The sequence below is a fragment of the Ooceraea biroi genome, chromosome 3 (assembly GCF_003672135.1).
Source record: "Ooceraea biroi isolate clonal line C1 chromosome 3, Obir_v5.4, whole genome shotgun sequence".
Lineage (NCBI taxonomy): Eukaryota > Metazoa > Arthropoda > Insecta > Hymenoptera > Formicidae > Ooceraea > Ooceraea biroi.
The window spans coordinates 15,727,209-15,744,154 of NC_039508.1; the positions used below are offsets into that span (position 1 = coordinate 15,727,209).

The 16,946-nt window shown below is 38.1% G+C and overlaps 1 protein-coding gene across 10 annotated transcripts in view; it reads left to right on the top strand.

Annotated features, from left to right (window-relative positions):
• The window catches only part of LOC105277228 (metabotropic glutamate receptor 8), a 101,863-nt gene that overhangs the window by 79,695 nt on the left and 5,222 nt on the right, over window positions 1-16,946 (top strand). For 7 of the 10 annotated variants that reach the window (XM_026968572.1, XM_026968577.1, XM_026968578.1 and 4 more), the window contains 9 exons: window positions 1,757-1,912; window positions 5,723-5,849; window positions 6,665-6,776; window positions 11,749-11,972; window positions 13,393-13,673; window positions 14,236-14,540; window positions 14,635-14,790; window positions 16,137-16,299; window positions 16,384-16,643. In XM_026968572.1, coding sequence (XP_026824373.1) covers window positions 1,757-1,912; window positions 5,723-5,849; window positions 6,665-6,776; window positions 11,749-11,972; window positions 13,393-13,673; window positions 14,236-14,540; window positions 14,635-14,790; window positions 16,137-16,299; window positions 16,384-16,643 — 1,784 coding nt within the window. Of the gene's footprint in view, window positions 1-1,756; window positions 1,913-5,722; window positions 5,850-6,664; window positions 6,777-11,748; window positions 11,973-13,392; window positions 13,674-14,235; window positions 14,541-14,634; window positions 14,791-16,136; window positions 16,644-16,946 lie in introns of those variants that run through there. The other 3 variants (XM_026968573.1, XM_026968574.1, XM_026968582.1) reach the window with 3 other exon arrangements.

Below are 16,946 nucleotides of genomic sequence, written 5' to 3' on the forward strand. Positions count from 1 at the left end.
GTTTCAAAGAGAAACATAAATTTTATACAATTAAATCTCAAATTGATATTGCCTGTACGTTAGTATTCGCTACTGTTTGCGATTAACCGCAGTTGCCTGTACTGCGGTGATCCATTAGATTGCGTACATCCGGCGGGACGGGATCGGACAAACTTTCGTGACAAACTTTCTTGAGACGAAGCCGCGACAAATGGAAAGGAGGAAAGCACCGGTGAACCAAGCGAAGCAATTTTCCTCGGCTATGGTTTTTGCGTTAACAAACACGGACCGTGTGAAAAGTTGCACGGGATCAAGCATTGCGTTTTTCCGTTTATGCTTTTTCTCTTTTCTCAATTCTGCTCTCTCTTATTCCATTTTCTCGTGAAATAAATGACGGGGCCTTGCGGATGTCACGTACAGAAGCGATCAGAGACTCGACCGAGTACGTCGATGGCGGATAAATCTTGTAAATCGTCTTATTAGCTGCCACGCAAGACGATCCTTTCCGCGAGCAACAATTTACACCATCCCTCGGCACCCTCTCTCTCTCTTTATCACGGAATAAATAAATGATGACGGTGCCCGCTCTCGCATAATGTGAAACCTGGGATCCTTAAGATGAATCGGATCGAAGCTATAAAATTCGTCTGATTGCGTGAAGTGTCTGATAAATTGGACAAAGGCTTGAATTAAATTCTATCGCGAGCTCTTGACGAATTGGGTATCGTGAAATGAGACACGATTGTACCAGCGTGTTCATGATATACAGTGACAAAGGTTCTTAGAACTATTTTACATCGAGGAGAATAATTCTCGAGAACTGTAATTTTCATGTAAACCAGAGATTCTTGCTCTTTGCTTTACTTAGTGATGTCAAAGTTAGCCTTATTGGTATTATCTTCCGTGTTTCACAATGGACTCTGTTATTTTCGATATCGTTGTATCATTTACGAAAATATTTAAATATGTGTCCAAGCTATTCATTGATATAATACACAATTGATATAATACACAGATCGATTTTTACGTACTAGTACAACACAGGCGCGCGCTATGTGCGCGCTATTTTGTTTTTCAATGTTAATAATGTTTTCGAATAATAATATTCATCTATTATTTATTATATGCACAATTATCACACTCTACCAAATTGTTAACCTCCACGCGAAGACATTTAACACGGCTTTTTTAAGAGTGGATTTGGCATATTGCGAAGAGGTCTCGACGATTGAAAATCCTTTAGATTTAGAAATGAAAAAGTTCTAGCCATTAAAATTTTTTTCTTTTCCGAGGAGTTCTGTGCTATTTATATTGTTAATTGGCATATTGCCTAGAGTTCTCGATGGTTTAAAATTTGTTAAAACAATAAATGAAAAAGTTCTAGCCATTAAAATTGTTTTCTATTTTATTTTTCAATATTAATAATGTTTTCGAATAATAATAGTCATCTATGATTTATTATATGCACAATTATCACACTCTACCAAATTATTAACTCCACGCGAAGACAGCCGCGCGATGGTAATCTAAACTGAACATAACGCACAACGCGAATCGAGGTAACCAATCAGCGTCACGGAAAAGAGGCAACAATGATTTCGATTTGATTTAACACGGCTTTTTTAAGAGTGGATAATTACGATACGTTTGTTTCCTTAAAACGATACGTAGAAAAACATACATCATAGATCATAGAAACATAAAACATAGATCATATAGATAGCATATGTCTATTAAAATGGTCATGTAAAATCAGGGATCTTTAAATTGTTTCCAGTGGATGCGGTTTACGCCATGGCACACGGTGTTCATGATGTCATCGAAGAAGAATGCGTGAACAATATAGGCACGCCGCATTATCTCTGTGAGTTGATTCAACCAGCACCGGATGGTCCACTACTTCTGCAACATCTACGCAATGTCAGCTTCATCGGTGAGAGAAAAAGAATTTTTCATCAGAATCTTCTTAATTTCGTATTTCTTGACGTTGCTTTCGTAATTCAAAATTTAAGAATACATACGCATATGCATAGGTTTACTTATATTTTATTCATAATACATTAAATAATCTGATATACTTAAATAAATGATTATCGCGGAATATCTTGCGCGTTCCATCGATACGTTGCAACACGAAATGATTAATTAGGCGAATGTTTGTCTGCGTTATTTACGTATCGTACGTGAAAACGCTTGTGAACGGAGAGGCTCAAACAAATCAATCAATTATATCCACAAGAATATTCCGCGTATGTCGGCGAGCAACTGCGTCACCCCCTTTCCCCGTAATGCGGGACGATCTATCAGTGACGTCAGCGGGCGGCAATCTCGACGCCTCGTCGATATTGCAATTAAAACACTTTCCCCGATTTAACGGCACGTAACACTTTCGCGTTGGTGGACTGGTGATACAATTAAGACTGCCCCTCGTTACGGTGCACTATCAAGTGGCGATGCGATTATCCCGACCGTCCATCCCCCGATCGCGTATCAGGCAAGATTTATCGTACGATGTTGCGCAACGTGCACATACTTTCTCCTCCCTTTCCCAGCTTTTCCAATATTTTCATAACGTTGCCGACATCTTTTAAATCCGCTCCCTTGTCCGCTTTTAATCCTCGAGGCATTCCTGCGCGCTATCAGAATGCTAGTTTATGTCAGAATATATTATCCCGAGTGAACCTATTTGTTAATATTAGCAGTATAGATGAAGGAATCTTCGAGCTAAACTGTAGGATATCCACAATCGATGTACACCAGTGACGGAACATTATTCTTTACTTAATCCTCAATATTTCTGTGTGTATTACGAAATTAATTGAATTGTGCTTGACAAATATAAATAGTATAGGTAAGAGAAATCTGCTTTTCAAACTTATTTAGCGATAAACTGTGCAAATCAAATTTTATTCTAACAAATTTTATTCTAACCGAGTATCGTTTAGAAGATTAACTTTCCAGCGAATAAAATAAAATTTCCTCGAGATAATTTAAATTATCTTATATCATAATTCTGAATAAATTGCATCATAAATGAATTTTCCTTTATTGATACTATGTTTAATACAAATCGATATAAATGCGATAAGATCGTTTACTCTATAAACGTTTCTGAATCGAATCTTGGACAAATTTTCCAATGTGAAACAATACGCTTCTTCCGATTCATTACGAGAAATTAATTCCATTTTGTTTGCACTAGTGGAGAACTAATTTGCGGGTAGAGCAATAGAGAGAATCAAAGGATCAATTAACTGCAGAAATGGTTGAAATGATTGCATTTGAGAATTCGTGTTCTTAATTATTTATTTTACTGCACGCTGTGCAACGTACGAATTCAATGTGCACCATATTGCATATAAAAAAGGAAGTGAATTTATACTTATACATCGTTTTCGATAATTGAATTTGGAAAAAGAAATGTTATAGTCGGGACTGCAAGCTCGTCTGAAAAGAGTCTGGCTTAAACTTCGGTGTTATCTGAATTTCTCTCACTCCGAAGAACCCTCACCCTCGGTTGTTTAACGTTCGAGAGAAAAAGGCTATGCATCCCAAGTATTCTCGTTTCTCTCCGCAACATTTTCGCAGATAAGCTAGCAATAAAACCAACCGCACCGGGAGCAAAAAATTTTATTCGCTAGTATCTTTTTTCCATTTTCTGCTTTAGCGCCTAATTATTACACATTGTTCTATTTTATTACGAGAAAATATACGTTTCATTTACATTATAATTATGTATAAAAAAAATACGTAAATTTTTATTTTATTAATCTCTATTTGTAACTTAACTTATTATCTCTCACTATATTATTTAAAGGTTTAAAACTAGATATAACATTTTCTTATGCTTAACTCTGTCGCAATATAAAAGCAAAGAAAAACGTGTATTTCCGCAGTTGATATTTAATGCAAAATCGACTCCGCTTGTGTAAAAAAGAAATTTGTCGCTCGTCCACGAGTATTCTTGTACACAGAAATGTGCACGGAGACGCAAATATTATTCAGACGGCGTGTGTGAAACGTGCAGGTGGCACAGAATGGAAACTGTGTCGCTATCCAGAAATGGCAACTTTACCCAATCACTGGGAAATAAAAATTGTACGTGAAAATTGCAGCCGCCTCAATGGCGCAAATGCTTGCCGCCCGGATTGACATTTAATTCGCGATCCGAATCGCTAATCAACGCTATATGTATATTTCGCAGACGTTATGTAGCCGATGCACGTGAAGCATAATTTCCTCTGACCTGGCCGATACCTGGCGCAGACTTTTACTGCAACGATAACGATAACTTGGCACAGGGCCCCACAAATTTGCGTTTGAACGTTTCGCCGGCAAGCTCGCAAATCTGGCGTGCTTACGTGTGCGGAATAACAATGTTCGCGTATTTTCCTTTGTCAAACTTATTTGCTGGCCCTGACAATCCCACACCTGTTTGCACCTTGTTACGTTCACACTCATATACTCTGGTGCCGCGAGAAACGAATAAACTTCCGCGTGAATTTCACTAAACCAAACGTAACCCATGTGGAGCTTTGTTTATCCTTTGGCACTGTTCTTTGTATGAGGAAATGATTAAAATAACAGTAATTTTATGGATTGACACGAGAAATATCCATAAATCTGCCCTTTTTACGTTTCCAGTTTTATAATGCTTTATTACAATCGTTTCCATTTTTTAAATTATAGGAAGAAAGATTACAAAGTACCAAGTTTTGTCTATATTTTTCACATTTCATTCTTTTGTATTTTATAATATACTTTGATTTTAAATTCGCTTTCTTTATTTTATCCAGATAAAAAGTAAACAGAACCCTTAATGAAAGATCAAGTTTGACGAAGCAGTAGAATCTTCAGTTTGCTGAACGTCGAGACTGACGGTGAAAAAATATTGCTACATTATTGCCACAGCTTTCGTAATATTTTCGTTGCGCCTTACCGCGATAACTGCTCCTACTGCGCGATTTTTTATCCTCATAGTCGTTAATAATTTTCTCCGCCCTCGCGTACACTTCCCTTCCCTTTCGACATCGCCGCCCGTGCCACAACCTACTTTTTCTCACGAGCTTCTTTTATTCCACCTATTTTCCCCATTGGCGGTTTTAAGAAATAACACTTTGTATATATCCTGTATACCCGTCTGTATTTGCCAGTCTGTGTCTGCGTCAAATTATTACGAGGGTGGAGAGATAAAGCAAGGAAAGGGGATGGATCGTAACAAGAGCGAAAAGAAGCTGTGTGCGCATGTCCTATAAATAAACCGTAATCCATGCGTGAAATCACTTGCATAAATTTCGCAGACGAAACGTCCAAACTCGCTTCGATCTGAAATGTGCTGATAAACTGCTTATATCTCACCCTACGGATCATGTCATTTACGAGATTTTGTTTCCTTTATTGCTTCTCCGCCTTAATTAATTTATAATATTCATGTTTTTCAAACAATTTGTTAACGACTTCCTTGTACTTTATTTTTCAAGTAATTCTAGATATTCGGAATCAATTCTACTTATAAATTGCTTATTATTGTCATTATCGTCATTATTATTATTATAGTAAATTGTTATGATATGTAATAATGCTCGATGTTATGTACATTTTATATACAAATCAGGATTAGCCAAAGTAAAAGTACTCAGTAAATTAAAAAGATCAGAGGCATCAATTTTTACATCCTTCTATAATCGCATTAACATTATTATGATGGTAAGATTAACAAACTTGGAATTCTTTGGATTTTTAGGCCGCCAGAATACGGAGATTAAGTTCAACGCCGATGGGGACGCCTACGGATTTTATAACATCTATCAATATCAAAGAAAGGAAGATGGTCGCTTCGATTACACCCTCATCGGCCACTGGAAGGAAAAGTGAGTAGCGGCTTTCGATTCAAATAGGATTCGCAGACTTTGTCATCTGTCGTGGGTTGCACAAACTGTCGCATTAATCTTCAACCTTCCTATATTTTATCACACCAGTCGTCTATAGTAATCCAGTTATAAAATTGATATCATTTCAAATTGTTACCAGAATGTTACTGCTAAAAATGTAACGAAATATTTCAAAGTAAAAAGATATAAATACGAACTATTTAATTTGTACATTATAATTTATCATATTATCATTATAATATCATCATTAGAATTATTATATTATTATATCATAATTTAGAATGCAAATCGTAAAATATAAATTTGAGTAAATATACGAAGAAGTATATAAATTATTTAATTAATATATTTATTCAAAATTATCTTGCGACTTGTTCTAAATTTGGTGATTTTATTTTTTTATAACATTTCGCAACAAAATACTAATTACTACAATAATTATTGCTCGTTTATTAAGTGGAAAATAATTTGGCAATTATTAATTAATATTGATGAATATATTATATTATTAACGATTTAGAAATAATTTATTTATTATTATACATATAAAATAAAGTAAAATAAAAAATATGTAAATTGATTATGGTAAAGATAATACCACAATAAAATAACTTTTTATTGAAATAGTTGTACCTTTTATGCATTCTCTTTTAGTCTTTAATTTACTTTAATTTAGTTTCCGTCATCTTTTATTTTGCTTGCATAACACATCTCGTCGACAATGCTTTTGACGTAGTGGGATAAAATCAGTGATGTATCTGCTTTGCCAATTAAAAGTTAATTTACTCCCTCAGGCTCACTCTGGACATCAATATGACGCGATGGGCGACTGGAGTCGGCGAGCTCCACATTCCACGTAGTATGTGCAGCGATAATTGCCCGATGGGACACGTCCGCAATTTTGTCGTAAGTGCACGCTAAAGTCTAAGAATAACTAGAACCATCGCCCCCGTACTACGCGGTCTTATTTAACTAATAGAACGTTCCCGTGGTGCTTATTGATCCGCGTATGGTATAAAACTCGTTTATGGAGTGATAAATCGAGAAATTAATAAACGTGAACCACTATTAAACGGGATTACTAATATATAATATTAACAACTACATAACAAACTGATAAGACTATTTTCAATAAGTTTCATATTTTATTACTAGGATTATTCGCATGGTAGATTTATGCAAACAAGTGTAAGAGATTTATCAAATCCGTACCGAATAAACCATTGACTAAAAGATTAAATCAGTTCAAATAGGAATCAGTATATTAACTAAGTAATGGCCCGTCGAGCAACAGCCGCTAATTCCTATTACGTTTCGACTGTTGTACCGATATTCATTTGCATTTTGCCGTGAATTACGCTAACTCAGTTTTCAGAGTTAAAACAATATTTCATAAAAATTCTCCAAATTCTACCGTTACAATTCAAATACCGTACAATTCAAATTCTAATTTATTGATACATGAAAACCTTTTGATCTATAAATATATTATTAAATATATTATTAAATATATTATTTAAATAATATACATTACTTTTAATTTAAATTCTAATTTATTGATACATGAAAACTTTTTGATCTTTAAATATATTATTAAACATATCATTTAAATAATATATATTACTTTTAATAATATATTATTTTTAATCGTTAAATTTACATTTCTTTCAATTTCATCATAACTGACGTAATTCACAATTCATACACCGCTCAACCCGTCGAGGACAAAATGCGAAGTTATTAATTAAATCCGCCTTAACGAAACTTGCAAACCTCGGCGACTATACTCAGCTTGTTTTGCGCGGTTTGTATAATTAAATTCTAACACGCGTTTTGACTGAAATTCCATCCGGGAGTCCGGTGGTATAATTCCCACAAACTCTCATGAGCTACGCGACCTACGTCTAATAAAGTGAACGTCGGACTATCTACTTCTCCCCGGGCCTTTCCTCTCCCATTCTCACTTCCTGTCCTCCCGACAGGGAGGACAGAATTTCATGCAAGTTAAAGTAGATCTGTAATTGTGCACCAATCCCAGGTTTAGCCCTAGATGCGAGCACAGCTGTGTATCCGCGACATTTCCCGCAACTTCCTTTCACACGTAAGCGCACAAGCGGAACATGGGTGATGCTGGTGGAGTAATTATACCACACGATATGGTTTTTGTATGCGTGTTTGTTTATCACTCTGCGGGGCGTTGCGCTACTTTGTGCAGTAATTTCGAGCAGATATGAGCTCCGCATTTTGAATTAAAACTATCGAACGTATGCAGGTGAAATATCTCATCCTCAATCGTCAGCTAAAAGCATTTTTTAATTGCTTATGAACAATATAAACATAATATTCTATAAAAATATACATTGATATTTATAAAAAACTTGATGTGTAACATCAAATATGCAAACACTGCATTTGCAAGAATATACAAGAAAGAGCATTACTCAGCTTTGTAACTATTTACGTAATTATGGAAAGTACATTTACTCTGACAAATGTAAGAGCATTTTTAAAAACTCTTAAATATTTGCTTTATTCGCTCAGTTCTTGTATTTTCTTACTGCTTTAAATAATGTATTCAGATTAATCTTAAACCTACATACTTTTTTACAGCAAATTTCATGTGCACAAATTTATTTTATTGTATTTTCACATTTTCTCTATCATAGTTTTTCTTCAGTATTCAACTTAATTTGCGGATTGTAAATTGTTGTTACGTTGGGCGCGTTCTAAGGCCGCATACGTGAGACAACGACGTCTTCTGGCATTTGAGTCCCTTGGGATGTGACCCATTTAACTCACACGGTCGAGGTATCCTTGAATGTTGCCCGAGAATGTTTAAAGTGTCCCGTTTAACATTCCGTTATCAGGAGTTAACGGTACACATACCAAATTTTCTCCAAATCAACGCCAGTTCACTCCATAGTACTCGATAACGCCGATAATTGGCTTCTCTTAGTTGATATCGAGCAAACAAGAACTCAATATCGCGGCAAATTGCGGTAGCCGACGGCACTGCCGAACATCTCATGGCTTTATACTCTCCGTAGAGAATAGAAACGTCTAATTAGCCACATAAACCTGTTAGAGGATGTGCAAAAAAGAGCATACTTGAGATGTTTCCTTTCGTTTCTTTCCTTTTATTAAGAATCCAGACACAGTGCAAATTTCACTAACTGATGGAACGAAACGCTACCATTTGTACGCGAAACATTTATTTTAAATAGGAAAAATTAAGCTTTCGAAGTATCATTAAATTACAGACTTTTTATGGAAGCAAAGACATTAACTTCGAAAACAATTAGCAGCTCCTCGTTTCTGCTTTTCAAAGCGTTTCCTCGTGGACTAAAAGCTAAAGCGTTCGCTCTAATTTATTCCGTGACTGGTGGCTCTTGAATTTTGATTTCGTACGTAGATGATAAGGAATTTCCAATGAGCTACAACTTGGATTTTCTTCCAAGTTTAATTCCTCCAAGTCCGTTAAATCGATTTCCTCTTATCTACCGTCATGCCTTGACTTTATCATTCTTGTGCAATTTGTTATCGAATTTAAAGGCGATTATCCATGACCTTAATCGACGACCATATGTTCTCCGTATCATTCGTTTCTCCCTTTAAATCCGTTCATGCTTTTTGCATTATCAGTTTGCACACAGATTTCGCCGACTCTTCAATATTGCTATCATTTTCAAGTTTCCTGTCGTAGACATCAGGAGAGGATTTTTGGAGTCTAGTTTAAATATCATTCGAGCTAGAGAAAAGAACTGAAAGTTTATATTCTCGTCTCCCTTCTCGACTATCTGACTATCGCCGCGGATGCTTCCGTTTTATCACTTTTTTATTTCGTTTTTGGAATAAGCTCACGCGGAGTTTGAAAGAGTTCGTCATCCGCGCGGGGCTAATCGACGATCGCTATGGCGACGGAAAAGAGGTCGTCAGTTATGACGAAAGTTCCCTGATGTTTGTTATAGCCACTCATTAGGGAAGCTGGTATGCTAACTCTCTCGTTGATCGCGAACAGCCAACCAGAATGACGCAATTTCGTGCTTGGTGCTTATGTTTGCCCACCCCGGTAAACTCCATATTGTTTGCATCGCACTCAAATAAACTTTCGATAAAAACTTCGCCGTATGATCCACATTTAACAAGAGATAATCCAGGAAAATCTATTAAACGATCTTTATTGTACAATTTTTGGGTGAATAGAATCTGATAGCCGTGATCGCGTGCATAATTAAATTTTTAATTAAAATCCAGGCAAACTTGGCGTACTCATACGCGCGCGTGAAATTCTAAATGCAGCCGGCGCCTAGCTTTTCGCGTCGGAACACGTATTATGGAAGTAAAACAAAAATCCCAACAGCGGCGATCAAATGTTCATAAATGCGACTCGTTAAGCGCGGCTTAATCGGACAATTAACGAACTGCGCGCTGGTGGCAACAATCGGCGCGCGATTCGTGTCGCAGATCAGATTTATTCACTGCCCAATTGAAGTTCGCGTTCTCTGACACGCGTCTATTAACGAGCACCGCTATGATGACAATTAAAACGATAATTTAATGGCACATACGCTCATTTCCGCGTGATCGCACGCATATCCACACCCGATCCCGCACGTGGATCACGCGGCCCCGCAGTGGTAATAATAATTATAAGCATTTCGATTGCGGTGATTGTAGCCATGGCAGTGGATTGTAATCATTAGCCATTAGCATATTATTAGCAGCGAAAATGACGAACAAAACATTGGAAATCAATATTAGCCAATAATAGCCGCAACAATGGCAAACTCGTTTTGACGTGTATAGTAATTAATTAATTATTAATAATTCGTGCGCAAATCCTGTCAGTTCGAAATGACACGTACATTCTCTTAGAACGTCCACGCGCATTTGCCTCATTTTGAAAGTATCATCTTAATTTCTTAGTCTCGCTCGATTTGTTCTCGTCTCATTATCATCGTCATTTATGAATGTAACTCACCCGGACAAGCACAAACTCCAAATAATAATCTCGAGTAGTTTCAAACTGCGACGAGGTCATCAGTTTTACCCGAGAATCGTTTATTATTTCATGGTATATATAACGCAGAGTTTGAGCAAGCTGGGGTTAATAAGGGAAAAACACGCTGTGCCGGGAAAATCCATTTTTCCATGCAACGACCGTAAATAATTCAGACCTGTGTGTGTTTGTCGTGGACTAAACAAACGTCAATGGAGATTTCTCGTCGAGCGTTCGATGTTTCTCCAATGGTTGTGCATAGCAAAATGGGTTTTCCAGGGACACCGTTCAACTGCATGTCATGCTGCGACGCATCCGGTGTCCACTGTTTGTAAATCATTTAAACAAGAATAGTTGCTGTTACCGAAAAACAAACGTCACTTCTTGTCCGCTTGCCCAGGAGAGCGCGAACTCGTTCTACATTTACGGTCGGTTAAAATCTCTTGTGGCTTCAATAAAACTCTTTTTTTCACTGAAATCTGATTTTTTCACAATGCACATCGATATACGAGGCACCGTAATAGATTAGTTGAATTTTAAACATTTTTTAATTCGTTAGCTTCATGTAATTGCAGACATGAATTCAATCGTTCATACATGCAATTTAATCTTTGAATATAATGTGCAGCTTGAATAATCAATCAGTGTTCATTGCTATCATTTATTATTTATTAACCGTTATCAGTACTAATAATGGTTATTAATGACTGGTTGTTATTGATGATAGTTTCATTATGGATGTGAGCTTCATGAATGATTATCGCGATTCAAGGCTCGTCAATTGCTCGTTCTCAGATGTCGTTATATGCGTATATCTTTATCTCTGCAACCCTGTAAATTACAAAGTAATTCAAGTCGACCAATCTTTCATACGTGCAGGAAGCCTGCTGTTGGAGCTGTGTAGCTTGTCGAGAGGATGCCTATGCATATAACGATACGTGCAAGAACTGCAATCCCGGGTACGCACCGAATTCCACGATGACGGGCTGTGTCAAGCTCACCGCGGAGGTAATACCCTGGACGAGCCCTTGGGCGCTGGTACCGCTGATATTTGCGTCGATCGGTATCCTCAGCACCCTCTTCACCATCGTTGTCTTTATACGGTGAGTTCTGCATGCAACTCGTGTTGTTTCTCGCACAGAATCTTGCCCACTTTTGACGCATTATACTTTAACGGCAGATCTTTCAGCGAGTTCTCCGGTAGTTTTTCCATGGGGAAACGTACCGCAGAGACTTGTAGTTTTCAAGTAATCAGCGAGCAAAGCGAGGAGTTTCCGGCGAACTAAGTTTCAGAAAAAAAGTAAAATGAATAAGCGAATTCTATGCCTCAGCGAACTCTTAGGAGGTCTTCGCTTTAACAAATTTTTAATTTGGAGCTCGGTTAGAAAAAGTTATGTAACAATCAAAGACAGAAAGCCTGAGACAAACGATTTTAATTTTTACGAATGAAAAGAATCTTTCAGATTTGCAAAGAATTGGTCGTTGACCCATTTATTTATACTAATTTATATTAATTATTATACATTTTTGAACCTTATCGTTTTTAAACTATTTGTTAAATTAAATAGAAGTATAATATGCAAAACTATTCTATCGATTTATTGATACGATTGGAACAAGTGAAAATTTGATATCTTCTTTCTGAGTAAAAATATGATTGGAAGGGGAATATTAGCGATGAAAATGAATGCTTAAAAAGATTTAAAGTCGATGCTTTCAAAGCGAAAATTTAATATAAAGCTTAATTAGCGACCTATTAAACTTACTTAATTAAACGACTAAAAGGCATTTGCTGTATTTGACTATAAATGTGGAAGAAAGAAATAGAACTTTTAATCCTCAGATTTTAGTTTTTCTTTGTGATTGCCATTAATTTAGCTAATTGACTTAATTAACTCTATGCAACTTTTTGGAAATTATAGCTCACAATTTAAATTTATCGATAAAGTAACTCGGCAACGACAATTCATATTTTTCTCTTTCTCAAGATGTTTCTTAAGAATTATTGTGTTTTAGACAAAAATTCTGTGCTCTTTTGGCATATAATATTGCGTATTAATGGAGAACTGAAATTTAATATGAAAATATTAAAGATAATATATAAGCCTTAAAAAGCATCAAATCTTATTCACTTATCAGATGCACAATTAAAAAAAGTTTTAATTATTTAATGTAATTAAGATATGGAATTAATTCAGCATTTTTTCATAAATTCAAGCTTAAAATAATAATTAAAAATATAAAAATAACAAATTTAACGACCAAACTGGCTCAATTAGAAAATGACTTGCATATATTATTGACATCTTTCACACTTGAGAAGGGCTAAAAGTTTAGCCGAAACGTAGTGTATTCGTAATAAACAATTGAGCCAGTTTGGTCGTTAAATTTGTTATTTTTATATTAATTAATCTGGCGGCTTCATCCACTATTATATAATAATTAAAAATGTAATTTCTAACAAATAGCGATTCAATTTGATCCAATCTCTTCGAAGTTTTACTGATTTTTTTGTGAATGCAGATTCAATCGCACTCCGGTGATTATGGCATCGGGACGTGAGCTATGCTACGTTCTGTTGGTGGGCATCCTCTTGTGTTACGGCATGAGCTTCATCATACTCAGCAGGCCGACCACATGGAATTGCACATACCTCAGGATTGGCCTGGGTCTCTGCCTCAGTATATGCTACAGCGCGATCCTCACGAAGACCAATCGTATATCGCGGATATTCAACCAGGGCACGAAGAAGATCAAGAGGCTCTCCTACACATCACCGAAGAGCCAAGTGATGATCGCTATCGGTGAGTACGAGCTGCACTCACCTCGGTAAACACGTCGACAAGCCGCGGCCTCGAGAGGATAATTGCATGCCGTTGCTTGACGCGAATCCTGAAATAAAAGCCCAGAGAACCGCGTTCGATCGAAGAAAGGAAATAACGATGGTCACGATACGATTCTTACGATGGTGTATCCCATCACTGCTGTTTCTCTTTAACACAGAGAAAACCGGTTCGGAATTTTATTGATGCAATTCTTGTTTATTGCAGTTCCGATCGAGATCGAATGTCGCATTTTTACATTTGATATGGAATTTTATAAAGTATATTTTATAACTTTATCAATCATAATTTCTATTACATCAAGCCACATAGAATTTTTCCATTTTATTATATAAAAGAAGAATTATATAGACTTTCTGAATATACGTAGAGCATTCTAGATTTCCGATGCGTCCATTTAACATATTCTTCGATCAGCAGTGCAAATAGTCGTTGCTAAAACTCGTGGTGACACTATTAGAGCACGTGACGTGACACACGGTAACGGTCCTAATCCTGGATCGCGTAATTCCCGTTTGTGCAGGGATCACGGGGATCCAACTCATCGGCACTATCGCCTGGCTGGTGATCGAACCGCCCGACACCACTGAAATTCATCCGTATCCGCTGTCCGCGGTGCTGACGTGCCGCGTATCCACGTTCTCGCTGATGATGTCCCTCGTATACAACATGTTCCTGATCCTGATGTGCACCCTGTATGCGTTCAAGACGCGCAAGATACCGGAGGACTTCAACGAGGCCAAGTATATCGGTTTCACCATGTACTCGACGTGCATCGTCTGGCTGGCCTTCGTACCCATCTACTTCGGCACCAACAACGATTACAAGGTCTGTTTGTAATGGAGTTGCGAGCCGCGAACGCGATCGCGCGCGTACACCCCCATGAGCCTCACGGCGCATTTTTCTGTGTTAACATGTAAAGTCGAGCGGACGGCTGCCTACGTTGCAGGTTCAGATCGCGAGCATGTGCATGTGCATCAACATCTCCGCCTCGGTTGCCCTCGGCTGCCTATTCACGCCCAAGGTGTACCTGGTGCTGTTCCAGCCGTTCAAGAACGTCCGCCCGGGACATCCCAACGTATGTACAATACTCATTTCGTTACTTGTATTGTGTCTGATTGATCCGTGGAGTATACGGAGTGTCTTGGAACTGACAGAAATTGATCACGTGGCTCGACTCGAAATTTTACGAGACTACAACGCTACGTTGTATCTTATTTTTCTGTCTTTCCATTTTTCCGTCCGAGATGATCCACATATGCGTCGCAAATTTATACAAGCAGATTTCTGCTTATCAATATTTTGTCTCTCTGTACACAAAACTGTTGAGATCAATGCTTTAATTAATTAATACATAAAGTAAATTATACAAATCAGGATTCGCTGTTGCAGATAATTTATTGATTAGATGACACAATGATGAAAAATCACTGATTCAATTTTCGCGAATAAATATATTATTCTTTTAAATCCTTCCGTTTATCAATGTTACGTTTGATTAATCCGGAACGGTCGTTATTAAATTAAAGCAGATCTCATAATGAAAACTGTTCTGGTTTCCAGACTCTATTCATGAGGTCTGTCTAACGAGAAAGCATTATCCTCTCCCAAGACATTTTGCAGAAACTTAACAGAATCAAAAGTTTGATCTTGCAATTATACTTCAGTAGTGTAGAGAGCAAATGTATTATCTTTGAAATTTATTGTTATTAATTAAAGTACGATGGAAATAGTATTTCAGAGAATAGTTCTGCGTTCACAGAATGGTTGGAGACTAACGTCGAAATAACAAGGTTGAATTTGCACATTCAAATTACTTATCAAAGTTCGAAATTGCAAGAAGTTACTTCCCTAACGTTCGGTATAATTGCCGCATAATTATGCTGCACAATACGGAGTGTCGGGGCATCATAATCATAAAGATGGAATCTTTGTAGACGTGCATCTCAATTAAACAGAAGGAAAGCAGACGCAGGAGGCGAAGACACAGTTGGTTGAACGTACATGCCGTGTCCAAACATTGTCCACGGATAGGACCGATTGTGAAATGTTACTGTGAAATTCGACTGAACGCACCGCTGCACGTTAAAGGCCATATTCAAATTGACGTAAAAGCGTGTGCCAACACACTAACGGCTCGATTCAATCGGGATATTCGGCATAAGTTACCAACGCTGTTTGCGGAATTTATGCCGGACGGAGTCTCCACCCAGTCAGGACAAGTCGCACGTTATGTTCGCCCGCTCTCATAAATCCGCACGTGATCTTCCAAGCACGGCATCACCGTATGTGGAGCGTGCTTTCCGTTTCCGTTCCAGCAGAAAACTCGTCGTTGGCGAAATGGAAATTTGTCACTTGGACACGCCACGTCCGCGTCGCCATGAAGACGCTAGAATTACAAGACTCATTTGACTCTCTTTGCAGATGAGCAGAGATGGCTTGCAGAGCGGCAATCGCGGCATGTACAGCATGCGCTTCGCCGGCGGTCGCAGCCAGACGATGCAGAGCGTGACCTCAGGCTCACGCAGCAGCCCGCCGATGTCGCGCGGAGCGGCCGCACGTGCGGACGAGCGGAAGCACGCGAACGGTGAGACCCAGGCGTTGGCGAGTCCGTCGGTCGAGGAAACCTCCGTTAGCTAGGTCGCTCTCATACACCTCCCTCCTTGTCCAGAGCATCGGGCGAGGATGCGCGAGGCCGAGGCGGAGGTGTATGTCAACGGCAACGGCGACGAGGATGGTAGCAGCGGTGGTGGCGGTGGCGGCGGCGTCGGTGGTAGCGGTGGAGACGACGACGATGATGAAGAGGAGTGCAAGCTGTCGACTGTTCAAGAGTTGCCGGAACTCAATGCGGACACCGCCAGTCCGCCGATGAGCCTGGCGATGTGCCAGCGCGAGAGGAGTCAACGCGTGAGGCGCCGCGACTTCGATCAGGTGATGGATTTTCCTCGCTTTCGATAATGGCTTCATTAAAGTCATTTCTGGTAATGTCTCTATATCGAGCATTTACTTTGAAAGTTTGCTATTCCACAACTATATTAATATAACTCGAACAGAAGTGATGATCCTTTGATTTATTTCTCTAACTTGCTTCTCAATGTAGAAACGATCAGAAATCATTTACAAGCTATCGGTGTATACGTTAATATTTTCGTATATTAGGGTTTATTATTTTATTCGAGATAGTAAGGATGCATGTAAGACTCTATGCTAATTGGAACATTAGAGTTCCCTTAG